Source organism: Choloepus didactylus, chromosome 25 (assembly GCF_015220235.1).
Source record: "Choloepus didactylus isolate mChoDid1 chromosome 25, mChoDid1.pri, whole genome shotgun sequence".
Taxonomy (NCBI): Eukaryota; Metazoa; Chordata; class Mammalia; order Pilosa; family Megalonychidae; genus Choloepus; species Choloepus didactylus.
In genome coordinates this window covers 7,247,142-7,260,320 of record NC_051331.1, presented here as the reverse complement: position 1 = coordinate 7,260,320, position 13,179 = coordinate 7,247,142, and the positions used below count along the sequence as shown (strand labels likewise).

Below are 13,179 nucleotides of genomic sequence, written 5' to 3'. Positions count from 1 at the left end.
GTTCCTGAAACACGGCTGACTTAGGACACAGAAGATGGTAGAAGTAAAGGTGAATTAATGATGACCTCCTCACTTACCAAGGCCCTTAATCTCCAGAGAAAATACACACTGCATTCTGTGCATTTCCTGTTTCCTTGTCATGTTTAATTTCCTCCAGTGCCCTTGTTTCTATCTTATAACATCTAGCTTTACCTTTTTTTTTTTTAAGCAACTTTTTCCACAAAAATACAAGCACTAGGTCTGCAAGGATGCTTTTTTTTTTTTTTTTTTTTTTTCTTTTTTTACCATGCCTCTAACCCAGAGTCTAGAGTGCCTTGAATAGTTTTCAGCCCCCCAAAATTTTGAAACTTGAGTTCCTGGCACATGCTAAAAAAAGTAGCATCAAGAAAAGAAAATGGTCTCTGAGCAAGAATGGTTTGGTTTCAATCCCAACCCTGGCTTTATCCCTTGCTAGCTTTGTGATTTGTGGCATCTTACCTAAAACATAGTCTTCAGTTGACTCTCAAATGAGACAAGAGTATCTATGTTATAGTTTGCTAATGATTAACTTGAAATTTTATGTTAATTGAGTTACTTTATGGAGAACGTTTAAAACTGCCCAAAACAGTAATAGTCCAGTTTCCGCTCCGACATGTAAAGACCTGAGAAGTTGTCACTCCCGTCCTAACAAGAAAAGCACTGAACTGAAAAAACAACTTTTCGTAGATTTATGAGGGTATTGAAGTCACAGACAAGCCACTGCCCTGGAGTCAGAAAGAGTGGAGCTGGATACAGAGACTCAGTTTACCTGGAACAAAAACAGGTCTCATAAAGTTGACACCCCTTTTCAACATGAACAGGTCAGGGTGGTCACTGCCTAGACATCCCTGAAGATCGGGAAAGTGACTAAACTAGAGAAAGGGGTAGCAACAGACAAGATGAAATTTAGCAAAGGATTATGAATACTGAATCTTTATATATTTTTCTTTTTCTTAGTTGTTAGGGTACTAGAATAGCTAGAAGGAAAGAAATGAAATGGTGGAATTGTAACCCATAGCATCCTCTGAAATTTGTTCTATAGCTACTTGTCAAATTGTAATTTGAAAGCTTTACTTTTTTGTGTATATGTTATATTTCACAATAAGGAAATAACTGAAACAGTGGAACTGTAACCTGTATTTTTTGAAATTTGCTAACTAGTTAAATTGCAGTTGGAACGTTATCACATCTATGTATATAAGTTATATTCGACAATAAAAATTATGATAAAAAGGTAAGTAGGTAAGCACTTGAGAAATTTGGACATAAGTATTGAAAAAAAAGCACATCTCTAGTGGAGCCTGTACCAGTAGACACTCTTTAGTCATCCTTATTGCTACAATTCAGTAACCCCTCTCCATGACTACTGGTATTTTCCTGGTGGTCTGTGGCAAGAGGGGACTGAGAAAACCATGATTTAAGGTTCTGCTATTGTATAATGAATATGTTATTTTAATGACAAAGCTGTAACTATACAAGAATAAAAATTTGCCCCAAAGAAAGATGCCTGAACTTGTATGCATCTGGTAATAGTGACTCACAATGTATAATGATTAAATTGGCAAAATTACAAACTTGATCTGACAATCTATAATTGCAATGGGATATTTTAACATGACCTCCCAGTAAATGAAAATTAAAGACAGTAATATTTGGTAGTATACAACTTACTTGAAAACACAGCTGATAAGATATTTCTAAGAAACATCTACAGATACCTTTGACAAAGAAAATGCAGTTTTTAAACACCCATAATCAAAAATAATAATTGAACAAATACTGATGGCCTACATTCAGCAGGAAATGCCCACAATTTGCCTGCCTGATAGGAGGAAAGTGCTTACTTTCACATAGAATGACTGAGTGAGAGCTGTCACTCCACAATGATGTAGAGAAATGAATTCCTATAAGCGTTGTTGTTGTTGTTTTTTTTTTTGGCTGCACTATTGCAGCTGTCATAGCCTCTAGCAGTATAAACAGAACAACTTGTGTATTACACAGATTAGACCTTACATAAATACAATCTAGAGAAGTGGGGAGTCTGAGCATCACTGACAGTCCCCAACATGGCAGTCCAAATAAATGGCTGGTGAACCAGTAATGTCTTGCAGGAAACACCAAACTGCTGATGGATCTTTGCTGTGGAGCTTGTGGAGATGTCAGTGGAAGCCTATCCCTCTGAGAAAATGGAAATCAACCAGTTGGCATTGGTATTGAGGATACTCTTGATAAGCAAAGCAAAGAAAGAGGAAAATGAGCTGGAAGCTGGTGTCCGCAAAATGCCTATATCCTTGTCTGTCTCCCTGTGTGGTAGCTCCAAAAACATCAGTAATGACTTCTTCGCTTCTGCCTCCCAAATCTCCTGCAAGTTACACTTTTGGTGAAGATTAACACGGAATCATAAAGAGAATGTATTCTGAAAAATGTAGTTTCCAATATTTCGTACACTGACACACCCAGTCCAGGAGAGCCATCTCCAAATCTAGATTTAAGCGTCATATCAAATGTTGCACTTCTTAACTCAAAGGCTATTTTCCAAATCCCAGCCTGATGCAAGGACAAACAGCAAATGGCAAAAATGAAAATGATTCACACGAGATCATACTGTTTGATGAACTTTGCATACTTAAAATTCCTGGCAACATTTATTAGTGAGGAAGAAAACTTCTGGCCAAAAAATAAAAAGTTTTCTCAATAAGAAAGAAGAAATATATGTATAAATATAAAATGGTTAAGTGACATTACCTGCTACACAAGGTCTATCAGAAAATCCCACTACCAAGGTGTCATTTTTCAATGGCCCCTTATTAAAGAATACTGAAAAAATATATATAAAAATTAAACCTATTTGCATATTACAAATGTACTTCAAATCACCCATGGATCCAACAGACTTCAACATGGGAAAAGTTTTATTAATTGAATTACAAGAAAAAAAATTACCTAACTAAAATTTATGTACTCTTTTCGAAAGAGCACTTTCAGAATTATTACTAATCTCAGTGTTCATTTGAGAAAGAATTGGGCATTCATAGTCTACAGGTCCACTTAAATAATGACACTGATAAAGACAACATCAAATTTATAACTCTTAAATAGGACTTCACTCATGGTGTGTATTTTCTGGACCATATACTTGAATTAATGTGCATCAGGCTTTCTCACATAACTTACATTTACGGGGCTTCTCTCTGGTGTGAGTTCTCACATAACTTTGAAAGGATTTGTTTTAACACAAAATGCTCCATATTTATCATATTTATAGGCTTTCTATCCAGTGTGCATTCTCACATGTTTTTGTAAAGATGACGGCCAAATGAAGGCTTTCCCACAATGCTTACATTCATAGGGTTTCTCTCCAGTGTGAGTTCTCACATGACATTGAAAGGATTTGGAATAACAGAATGCTTTCCCACATTTTTCACATTTATAGAGTTTCTCTGCAGTGTGAGTGCTTTCATGTCTTCGAAAGGAAGTGGGACAACTAAGTGCTTTACCACATTGTTTACATTCATAGAGTTTTTCTCCAGTGTGCATTCTCACATGTCCTTGAAAGGATTCAAGCCAACTGAAGGCTTTCCCGCAATACTTACATTCATAGGGTTTCTTTCCAGTGTGAGTTCTTTCATGTATTCGAAAAGATTGAGGATAACTGAAGGCTTTCCCGCATTGTTTACATTCATAAGGTTTCTCTCCAGTGTGTGTCCTTTCATGTCTTGGAATGGAACTGGGACAACTGAAGGCTTTACCACACTGTTTACATTTATAGGGTTTCTCTCCAGTATGTCTTATCATGTGCCTTTGAAATTTTGAGAGACAAATGAAGTCTTTCCCACATTCCTTACATTCATAAGGTTTCTCTTCAGTATGATTTCTTTCAGATCTTTGAAAACATTGGGGATAACTGAAGATTTCCCCACATTTTTTATATTCATAGGGTTTGCTTCCACATTCCTGATACTCATATGGTTTGTGTCCAGTGTGAGATCTGAGATGTCCCAGAAGGGATGAATGATGCATGAAGACTTTTCCACACTCACTACATCCATATGGTTTTGCTCCGGTTGGTCTCTCGTACAGATTGAGATTTGGGATCTGGCTGAAGGTTTCTTCATACTGAATACCTTCATTACTTTCACAGAGTCCCTCCACCACATGATTTCTGTTAAAAATGAGAAATATATTGTTTATTTAATGATTTAATACTTAGTAATATGTATTAGAATTATCTATGTACCATTTTCAATGAACGCATAGGTTTTTGGTCCTATCTAATTGTTTGAAAGTGGAATAAGTGAATGCTCTGGAGACGAGCTCAACCACCCATTATTAAAATAGTGTTTCTTATGGGTGGAGTTTCTTGATATTTTCAACTGAATTAGTTTCTTGATATTTTCAAACACTGAACATCTATGCTACAGTTAAGAAAATATTTTTGGTAGAAATTCTCTGAGAATGAACAAAGTTAAAGCTGTGCTTATGTGTTTTATTTGATTTTTAAAAAAATTTCCTGACATACTAAAATTCGATATGGGGATACAGCTTTCTCCTGTGAGCATAACTCACCTCAGATTTCCCCCTTGGTGTCTGTGCTGATCTTCAGTTCTATGGATGTCCATATTTTTTCCTAAAACACAGATCCAGGAATCATTTTTTGTGAACCCTGCTATTTTCTGTTCTTTGGGTATGTTTTTCCAAAAAATGTCCTCCTGAGAAACTGACCTATTGGCTTGCAGTTGAGTCTCATCATCTGAAACAAAACAAATGAAGAACTCTTACAAGGAAGAAGGCACCTGAAGCAAAGCAAGATGGTAAGAAAGGGTTTAGCTGTTAAACTTTTTCAGTAACTGACACTAGAGGTTAAAATGTTAGCCAATTTAGTAAAAACAACAAATCACAAGGTCAAATGAGAAGCTTCTGTATGCCCCCAAATGACCCATGAAGTCTATACCCATACTAAATGAGACTAAAAGAGCTTCAAGTATTTTAACCAAGACAAAGAAAACTCGCTTTAATAAATAGATTTTCAGTTGTCATGGAAAAGTTATTAGATGCTGCATCTGTGAGGGCTGTGGCCACACTTGTCTTATGTATCAATTTATTCCCTTTCTATATTTCAAATCTTTTAATGGCACTGGGGAAGAAATGCTTGTTCTCCAAATGACTTAGTGAAGGAATGATGTCATCCTTACCTACAGAGGCCAGGTTCCTGAAGGTTTCCAGCATCACATCCCTGTAGAGGTTCCTCTGAGAAGGATCCAGCAAAGCCCACTCCTCCAGGGAGAAGACCACAGCCACATCCTCAAAGGTCACTGTGTCCTAAAAGAGCCCACATAAGTGTGCAGGCGGATGGGTGAGACCGACAGCACTGGGGATCTATCCTCAACTCAGAAAGTACAGGCAAGATCCCGTGAACTCCCAAAACTTACTCCGTGACTTGTCTGTTAGAACCTTACTGTCTGCCCACATTTTCTTCCTCATAAATTTAACAGCACCGAGAACTCATTTTTCTATGATCACTTCAAGCCCTATTCTCTAACAGCAGGGTCCAGAGCACCTTGGAGAAAGAGAAATGCTATACACATGAAGCAAATATTCCATTTTGAGACCTTCAATTTCTTGTGAGGAAAAACTCTTTCATCTCCTTATTAATGACTACATCACTCACATTTTATGAAGCAGAGGGCCAAAGTTTTAATGAATAAACATACTGAAAGCTTAGGAGCTTTTACTTCTGGGAGCTTTCACTTCACCAAACCTGAGAACTCGAGAGGTCTGTGGAAACCGGTGCCAGTTTGAATGTATTGTGTCCCCCAAATGCAGTTATCTTTGATGTAATCTTGTGTGGGCAGATGTTATCAGTTTTGATTAGATTTCTTTGAGTGTCTCTTTGGAATGCACCCCACCCAGCTGTGGGTGATGACACTGATTGGATACTTCCATGGAGGCGTGGCCCCACCCATTCAGGGTGGGCCTTGATCAGTGGAGCCATATAAATGAGCTGACAGGCAGAGGGAACTCAGTGCAGCTGAGAGTGAACTTTTGAAGAGGAGCTACAGCCAAGAGGGACACTTTGAAGAATGCACTGGAGCTGAGAGAGGAGCTTCAGCTTACAGACATTTTGGAGATGACCTTTGAAAGCAGACTTTGGCTCTGGAGAAGCTAAGAGAGGACAAACACCCCAAGAGCAACTGAGAGTGACATTTTGGAGAGAAGCTGAAGCCTAGAGAGGAACGTCCTGGGAGAAAGCCATTTTGAAACCAGAACTTGGAGCAGATGCCAGCCACGTGCCTTCCCAGCTAACAGAGGATGCCACTGGCCATCCTCCAGTGAAGGTACTCGATTGTTGATGGCTTACCTTGGACACTTTATGGCCTTAAGACTGTAACTGTGTAACCAAATAAACCCCCTTTTATAAAAGCCAATCCATCTCTGGTGTTTTGCATTCCGGCAGCATTAGCAAACTAGAACACAGACATTAACCTCTACAGGGAGCAGATTAAGTGAGTTGAAGATTCAGATGATGCACCTATGGTGCTGGTAGGAAACAAGTGTGATTTGCCAACAAGGACAGTTGACACAAAACAAGCCCATGAAGTGGCCAAGAGTTATGGGATTCCATTCATTGAAACGTCAGCCAAGACTGACAGGGTGTCGAAGATGCCTTTTACACATTGGTAAGAGAATTACATCAATACAGAACGAAAAAACTCAACCGTAGTGATGTGGGACTCAAGATTGTATGGGGTTGCCATGTGGGATGACGTAACAAGATACTGATAAAGCTCTATCATCAGAAAAGAGCCACTTTCAAGCTGCAATGACACCTCGTCCTAACTTCCTGGAGGAGAAGTTGTCCTCTTGCCATCTTCTTCAGTCTCATCGAGAAGCTCCTACTACTTCCCCAACTCTCAGTAGACGAGCACAATATTCTTTATTTGAGAAGTTCTCAGAGTAGCTACCTCCTCACTCGGCTGTCTGACCAGAGAAATGCACCTCTCGTTACTCCCCAGTGTTTTCTGCCCTGGGTGTCCTCCTCCCCCCACCCCACCTCCTCTCTCCACCACCCCAGGTTTTTCATCTGAAAAGCACTTCAGGCCCCGAAACAGAGAACCAAACTGTAGACATGAAATTCTGTTGAAAATAGTGTCTTGAGCTCTAAAGTAGCAATTGCAGGTGACTTTTTTTTCTTTTTACGGTTGAACTTGGAGCTATGTTGGTTTTTGGAGAAATGTCATAAATTACTGACTGTTTTGCAGAGACTATAGTTAATGTTGCTGTTTGGTTTGCTTATGTTATCAGCTACATTCTCTAAACTGGCATCTGCTCTGTATTCATAAATACAGAAGTGAATACTGACTTTTGAGTCTGTCCTAGTCTTCTCAACTCCATGTAATTAAATCCAACTTTGACAACAAAGTGCCTTTTTCCTAGAAGACTTCCTTTACAATAGACTTCCTTTACAATACTTCAATGGAGTTGATGTCTCAAAAAACATTAAGAAAATGAATGTCTGAGATGTATTTATGATCAGTCTGTCCTTTGAAGGAAAGATATATCTATTTGGTAGCAGATGCCTTTTCTTACATGTATTAAGTCGATCTTTAAGAGGCCTGTTTTTGGGCTATCCAAGGAGAAAGTGGAACCTGGAAATAATTATGAATAATCTCACTTAATTTTTGCCTAATCTCCATATTTTTTTGTAGGCTACTACCTATAAATTGTACGTTATTTGTTTCTTCTAGCTTACTGATAAACCTGTGTTTGATGAACTTCCACTTGTATTCAAATTTGGGTCTCACCAGAGAGCTCTACATTTGCATGTGTTCAGATATTGTAAAAAAGTTGGGTGCAGTTTTGCTGAATTATCTGTGATCAATTATTTTCAAGCCTTAAATGCAGTATATTAACAGACAAGTTACACATTCACTGCATATCATGGTATCTTGATGATGTAATAACGATTGCCCTCAATCTCCTCATCCCACCCTGTGCCCCTCATCCCACATCAACGGGTACTTGACTAGTTATTTCATTTGGGTAAAGTATGGTGCTAATGAATCAGGGTCACAGTTTCAAAACTTGAACAAGCCGGTTAGAATCGGAGAGAGAGAAATTCTTCCACATTAGCACACTGCACCAGTAATTCCAGGTAGTAGTTTTGCCAGTTGCATGCTGTAGGCCCTGCAAGAGGTCACTTAGCACAACTCCTTCACCACGACTTGGTGTACTAAGGAAGGTCAGTTTAGAATTCTTTATGAATGAAGTATTCAGACCTTCAGACCTTTTTTTAAAAAAATTGGTTCATTCTTTCATTTATTTATATCAATGGACTCATGGATTCTTAATTTATTCAATGGGTTATACTATCATTACTTATTTTTTTAAATTAAATTCAGTTTTACTGAAATATATTCATATGACATACAATCACCCATGGGGTACAATCAGCTCTTCACAGTACCATCTTATAGTTATGCATTTATCACCCCAATCTATTTTTGAACATTTTCCTTACATCAGAAAGAATCAGAATAAGAATGAAAAATAAAAGTAAAAAAGAACACCCAAATCATCCCCCCCATTCCACCCTATTTTTCATTTAGTTTTTGTCCCTATTTTTCTACTCATCCATCCATACACTGGATACAGGGAGTGTGATCCACAAGGTTTTCACAATCACACTGTCACCCCTTGTTATCTACATTGTTATACAATTGTTTTCAGGAGTCCAGACTACTGGGTTGGAGTTTGATAGTTTCAGGTATTTACTTCTAGCTATTCCAATACATCAAAACCTAAGAGGTGTTATCTATATCAGACCTTTTTTTATGTCATGTAGAAATTCTAAATCAAGCCAATAGTTTTTTGTGTCAAATATTTTTTTTGAGAATGAGAATGCCTCAACTCAAAACTAAAAAGTTTTTCTTTATACATAATGTCCTCTGAAGGATTTAAAACAGATTTTGATTAATTACTCTATGCATACCAGATAGCCAGAGCTGATGAGTTTGTTCAAAATAAGTAGTCTCTGAATTGAAATTGTTGTTTGAGAAAGGAATAGAAAATACAAAATAACTTGGATAACTTTTGATAAAAGAATAATTCCAAATGGCCACTCTCTGTTCTGATCTTCTAATTCTAAATACTTACTAAGTTCCTCCATCTAGATAAGCAAACTCCATATTACCTTGAAAGGAATTCAGAAGAGGGGAAGAAACATGCTGTGCCCGGAGTATAATAAACCCAGAGAGTTGTGTTCCTTAGTGCTGATTCTGAAAGCTTTCACAGCACCACTATCGCCTGTAAACAGTTCTCTTCTTTATTTTGCTCCTTTTGGAGCATTGCTCTGATGTTTTCTTGAGGCTTGATCGAAGCTCACCACCTCAACCAATCTTCTTCTTTTTTCAAGTATCTGTATGACTGGTAGCTTGACTCTTTTCCTAAAAAGTCTATTAAATTTAACGTTAAATTAAGGAGAAAGAGATAGTTACTCATTTCAGGCTCTTGTGCCCTTATCTCCTTATAGTTTCCTCAAGTATGTTCTAAGCACAGAAGTATCTAAATAGGGCCAAAAGTCAGACTTGAAAATGTTCTTTTATTATCTTAAGACGTTGAACTTAGGTGTGAGTTTTGGCACAATAGTGTGACAAAACTACGGCTATAAAAGAGCTGAATAACTTCAGTTAGTGTGGTATAAAATGTGGTGTTTTGAATATGTTTGTGATTGCTGAAAACAATGTTAGGTTACTCAAAATCTGAAAATCTCTTTCCCCAAGTTAAGTGCCTGGCCAGCTGTCATAAATTAGATATTCCTTCATGTATGTTGTTTTTTTTTAAGATTGCAAGTTAAAGAGTAAAAATAAGATGTTCTGTTTATCTAAAGGCTACCATAACTCATCTGTTAATAAATCTATTAAGTGTTTTTTTTTTTAATTCTCTTGGGACACCCACATACAAATACTGATCTAAAAAATGAAAGTATCTGAGAACTTAAATACACCCATCTCATATCTTGAGGTTCTTTTGCCAAAAAGGAACAAAGACTCTGGTTCCAGAAGTCTCTTGCCTTATGTTTTACCCCTCAAATCTAGAGAGACTTTCACCCAAGAAAATAAAAATCTTACATGCTCAAATAAGGGTATAACATTCCCAGATACTTAGGGAAATTAGAGTTACATGGCATCAATACTGGATAAAGGATTCAAAAGGAAAGAAAAGCCAACATATGACTCAGCTCAGACAGGCGGACAGCTTTACCCACAGTTCACTAGGAAAACCCACACTCAGCAGGTTAAATACATTCCCCAGCTTGGGTCCCAGACTCTCATCCCCTAGGGTGGGTTAGTTCCCAGGGATGGAAGGGAGAAGACCTGAGCAGCCCCAGAAATTAAATGTGGGTGCTCCCCACCCTCCTCTCCCCTGGCAGGTTGGAAACACCCCCCTCCTCCAGGCTTCAATTCCCACAGTGAAGAAAAGCCCCATGGGATTCATTTAAGGCTCTGACCCAAATGAACTCCAGAATTCATAAACCAGGAGACAAATGCAGAGGATCTCAGTCTGACTCCAGATTTTCTTAATATGCACAAATTACTCTCTGAATGTAGGACAATGTGGATTCAAAACCTAAGCTTACTGTCTAGAAATAGCCCCAAGGAAACCACTATGTCAACCCCCAAATGGTGTCACCCCAACCCCATCTGCACCTGCCCTCCAGTGCCCCAGTGCTTGGCAGCTTCTCCCAGCATGCAGGCTCCTTCTGTGGTGGGGTGGGGAGCAGGCCCGGGGTCTTGCAGAGGAGGACCCCCCCAGGGAGAAACTCCTGCCCTTCATGTATCCCACTTTGCAGGCTCAAGATTGCTCTCAGCTCAGAGTCACTGGCCCCAGGCTTTTGCCCCCCAAAATTATTCACTTCCTTTGGACTGCCATTAATGTTTTAAATGAAACAAATCTGTGTCTGAAGAATCCAGCAGAATCACTGCTTATGTATTAAGGAGTGAGGGAAACTGCAAGGCTATTTTTTTTCTTTCTCATAAAATAAAAGACGTCAGGTTTATTGATGGCAATAAATGGTTTTATAAGCAACTAATCATATTTGAACACTTCAAGGTGTTGCAAGTCTCATCTCATGGGATTTAGCATTAATTTATGAAGTCCAGATAACAGAAAACAGAACAGATTTATCCACTGACACCCATTCTCCATCTTGCACAGGAGAAGAACTGATGTTTTGGTGAATATTTGCACGTCAGTTTATCTACCAACTTTTTTTGTTTGTTTTGGTGAATCACATACATTTTTCTGTACACATAATGGAACAGAGGTCTTCTCTTTCTCTAAAATTCTTTTCCCCTTAAGTGTTCTCAAGGCGAATCCCTGGAATTCCATTTGTTATCACCCAGAAGAAAAGAACAGATCTGAGAACCTTACTACATAAGTGCCAGGGAAGAAAAATGGTTAAGAAGAATTTTTATCAAATGGAATGTAATAACTGGAATCTTTTTTTTTCTCCCTGTTAATTCTTCTCTTTCTTGACACTTTGGAAATATTTTATCTTACCTTTCTAACTTAATTAATCAAAAAAATTTTTTATAACTACTGAAAAACTGAGGCTCACCTCAGTGAATAAATCTTTTCAAGGTGACAAATCCAGGGAAGGATGGTGCTGAACTGGGACTGTGTTGAAAGGGCAGATTTCAACACAGTAAATTTTCCAAAGGGGAACCTCAACCCAAAGAGGGTCCCGTGGGATGTCCGTGCTCAGAGAAGACACTGGGAGGGGAGGCGCCAGGATTTTATACTACAAAGTGTCAAGCAGCTATTCTCTATTTTCCTCTCATGTAAAATATTTACAAACAAAAAAGAAATTCTTAACAAAATCCATGCATTGCTCTGTTAAAATACCATAATTAAAATACTGCAGCTGTTTGAAATGTAGAGACGATGGGAACTGGAGGAAGAGAACTGGCCTTCGGGAACGCGGCGGGGGGGATCCGGGATTTGAGGAATTTAACGCCAGCACCGGGAAGGGCTGGGCTGGGGCACCCACCGCGCCCTCCTGCCCCCAGGCCCGGGACCCCCGGCCCCGCGCACTCACCATCTCCGCCTCCCGAGGTCCCCCCGGGGGTCCCCCCGACGGCTCCGCGACCCGGGCAGGGGACAGCGCGCCGGGGCCGCAGCAGGGCCTCCGGGAACAGGGGTGACACTGGCGCGGTCGCCGCGGGAGCCGCCGGCGCCATCCACCCGGCGGGCGGAGCGTAGCCCGCCCCTAGCGGCGCCGCTGATTGGACAGTTCTGCAGGCCCGCCCCCTCGAGCCTGAGTGACAGGGAGGCCACGTCACGGAGTGGGCGGGGCTTCCGGGACCCGCCCGGGGTTACTTAGGTTCAAGCAGCACTGGCTTCCCGCCTCGAGGGGCGGACACCCGGGTGTCCCTGCAGCTCGGCGGCCCGCTGCGCCCTCCGTCGGAACCCGGGGACGCGGGTGCGCAGGGAACTCCAGACTCGGTTTCCGGGAGGGGCGCGCAGGCCGGGCCCCAGTGGACAGGTGGGCGCGGGGTCCTCCAGGGATCCAGGGGTCTGCAAGACCACCCACGGAACTGTGCCACTGTTTACGAAAATGAGCACTTGGAAGTGATGGCACCAAGTGTGATAAAGCATCTGATGTCATTCTGATGTTTGATCTTTGACAGCCACACATCTAGTCCTTTAGATCGGGAAACTCTTGGCCTCAGGAGATCTTGGCTCTGAAGTGTGAACCCCGCAGCCCGAGCCTGGGTGCAGAAACTCTTAGACCAACCACAAAATATGAGGTGTGTTATTAAAATTCTCAGGTGTACATTTTACACTGGAAAGATATTTCTTTTAGATCAGTTTGTGTGTGTGTGTGTGTGTGTGTCTGCGTGTCCCTCCAGAAGTCTGAAATGTAAAAGATAATTGAATTCCTATTTTCATGGATATAAGACAAAGCATTAAAAGCTTGTAAAAATTTGAAAGTCTCTCTCTGCCCTCTCTTATTAGCTCCTGTCCCTCCCCTCCCTTCCCTTCCCTCTTTATCTCTTTCTCAGTCCTTATTCATTTATTTTTTAACAGCTTTATTCGGATATAATTCACGTACCATACAACTCATCCATTTAAAGTGTACAATTCATAGGTTTTTATATT

At 40.0% G+C, this 13,179-nt stretch overlaps 1 protein-coding gene across 1 annotated transcript; it reads right to left on the bottom strand.

Annotated features, from left to right (window-relative positions):
* Window positions 1-1,895: 1,895 nt before the first annotated feature.
* LOC119520524 (zinc finger protein 555-like) lies at window positions 1,896-12,258 on the bottom strand. The gene is made up of 4 exons (XM_037818441.1): window positions 12,116-12,258; window positions 5,211-5,337; window positions 4,585-4,768; window positions 1,896-4,180 (listed from the first exon to the last, which is right to left on the bottom strand). The coding sequence occupies exons 1-4, from the start codon at window positions 12,116-12,118 to the stop codon at window positions 3,289-3,291; spliced, it is 1,206 nt and encodes a 401-aa protein (XP_037674369.1). The 5' UTR covers window positions 12,119-12,258; the 3' UTR covers window positions 1,896-3,288.
* Window positions 12,259-13,179: the final 921 nt, after the last annotated feature.

Excerpts from the sequence above, each read along its gene's own strand:
- LOC119520524 (XM_037818441.1), bottom strand. Across the intron at positions 4,769-5,210 it reads CAGGAACCTGGCCTCTGTAG|ATGATGAGACTCAACTGCAA; the intron begins GTAAGGATGACA and ends GTTTTGTTTCAG. Across the intron at positions 4,181-4,584 it reads CACCAAGGGGGAAATCTGAG|AAATCATGTGGTGGAGGGAC; the intron begins GTGAGTTATGCT and ends CATTTTTAACAG.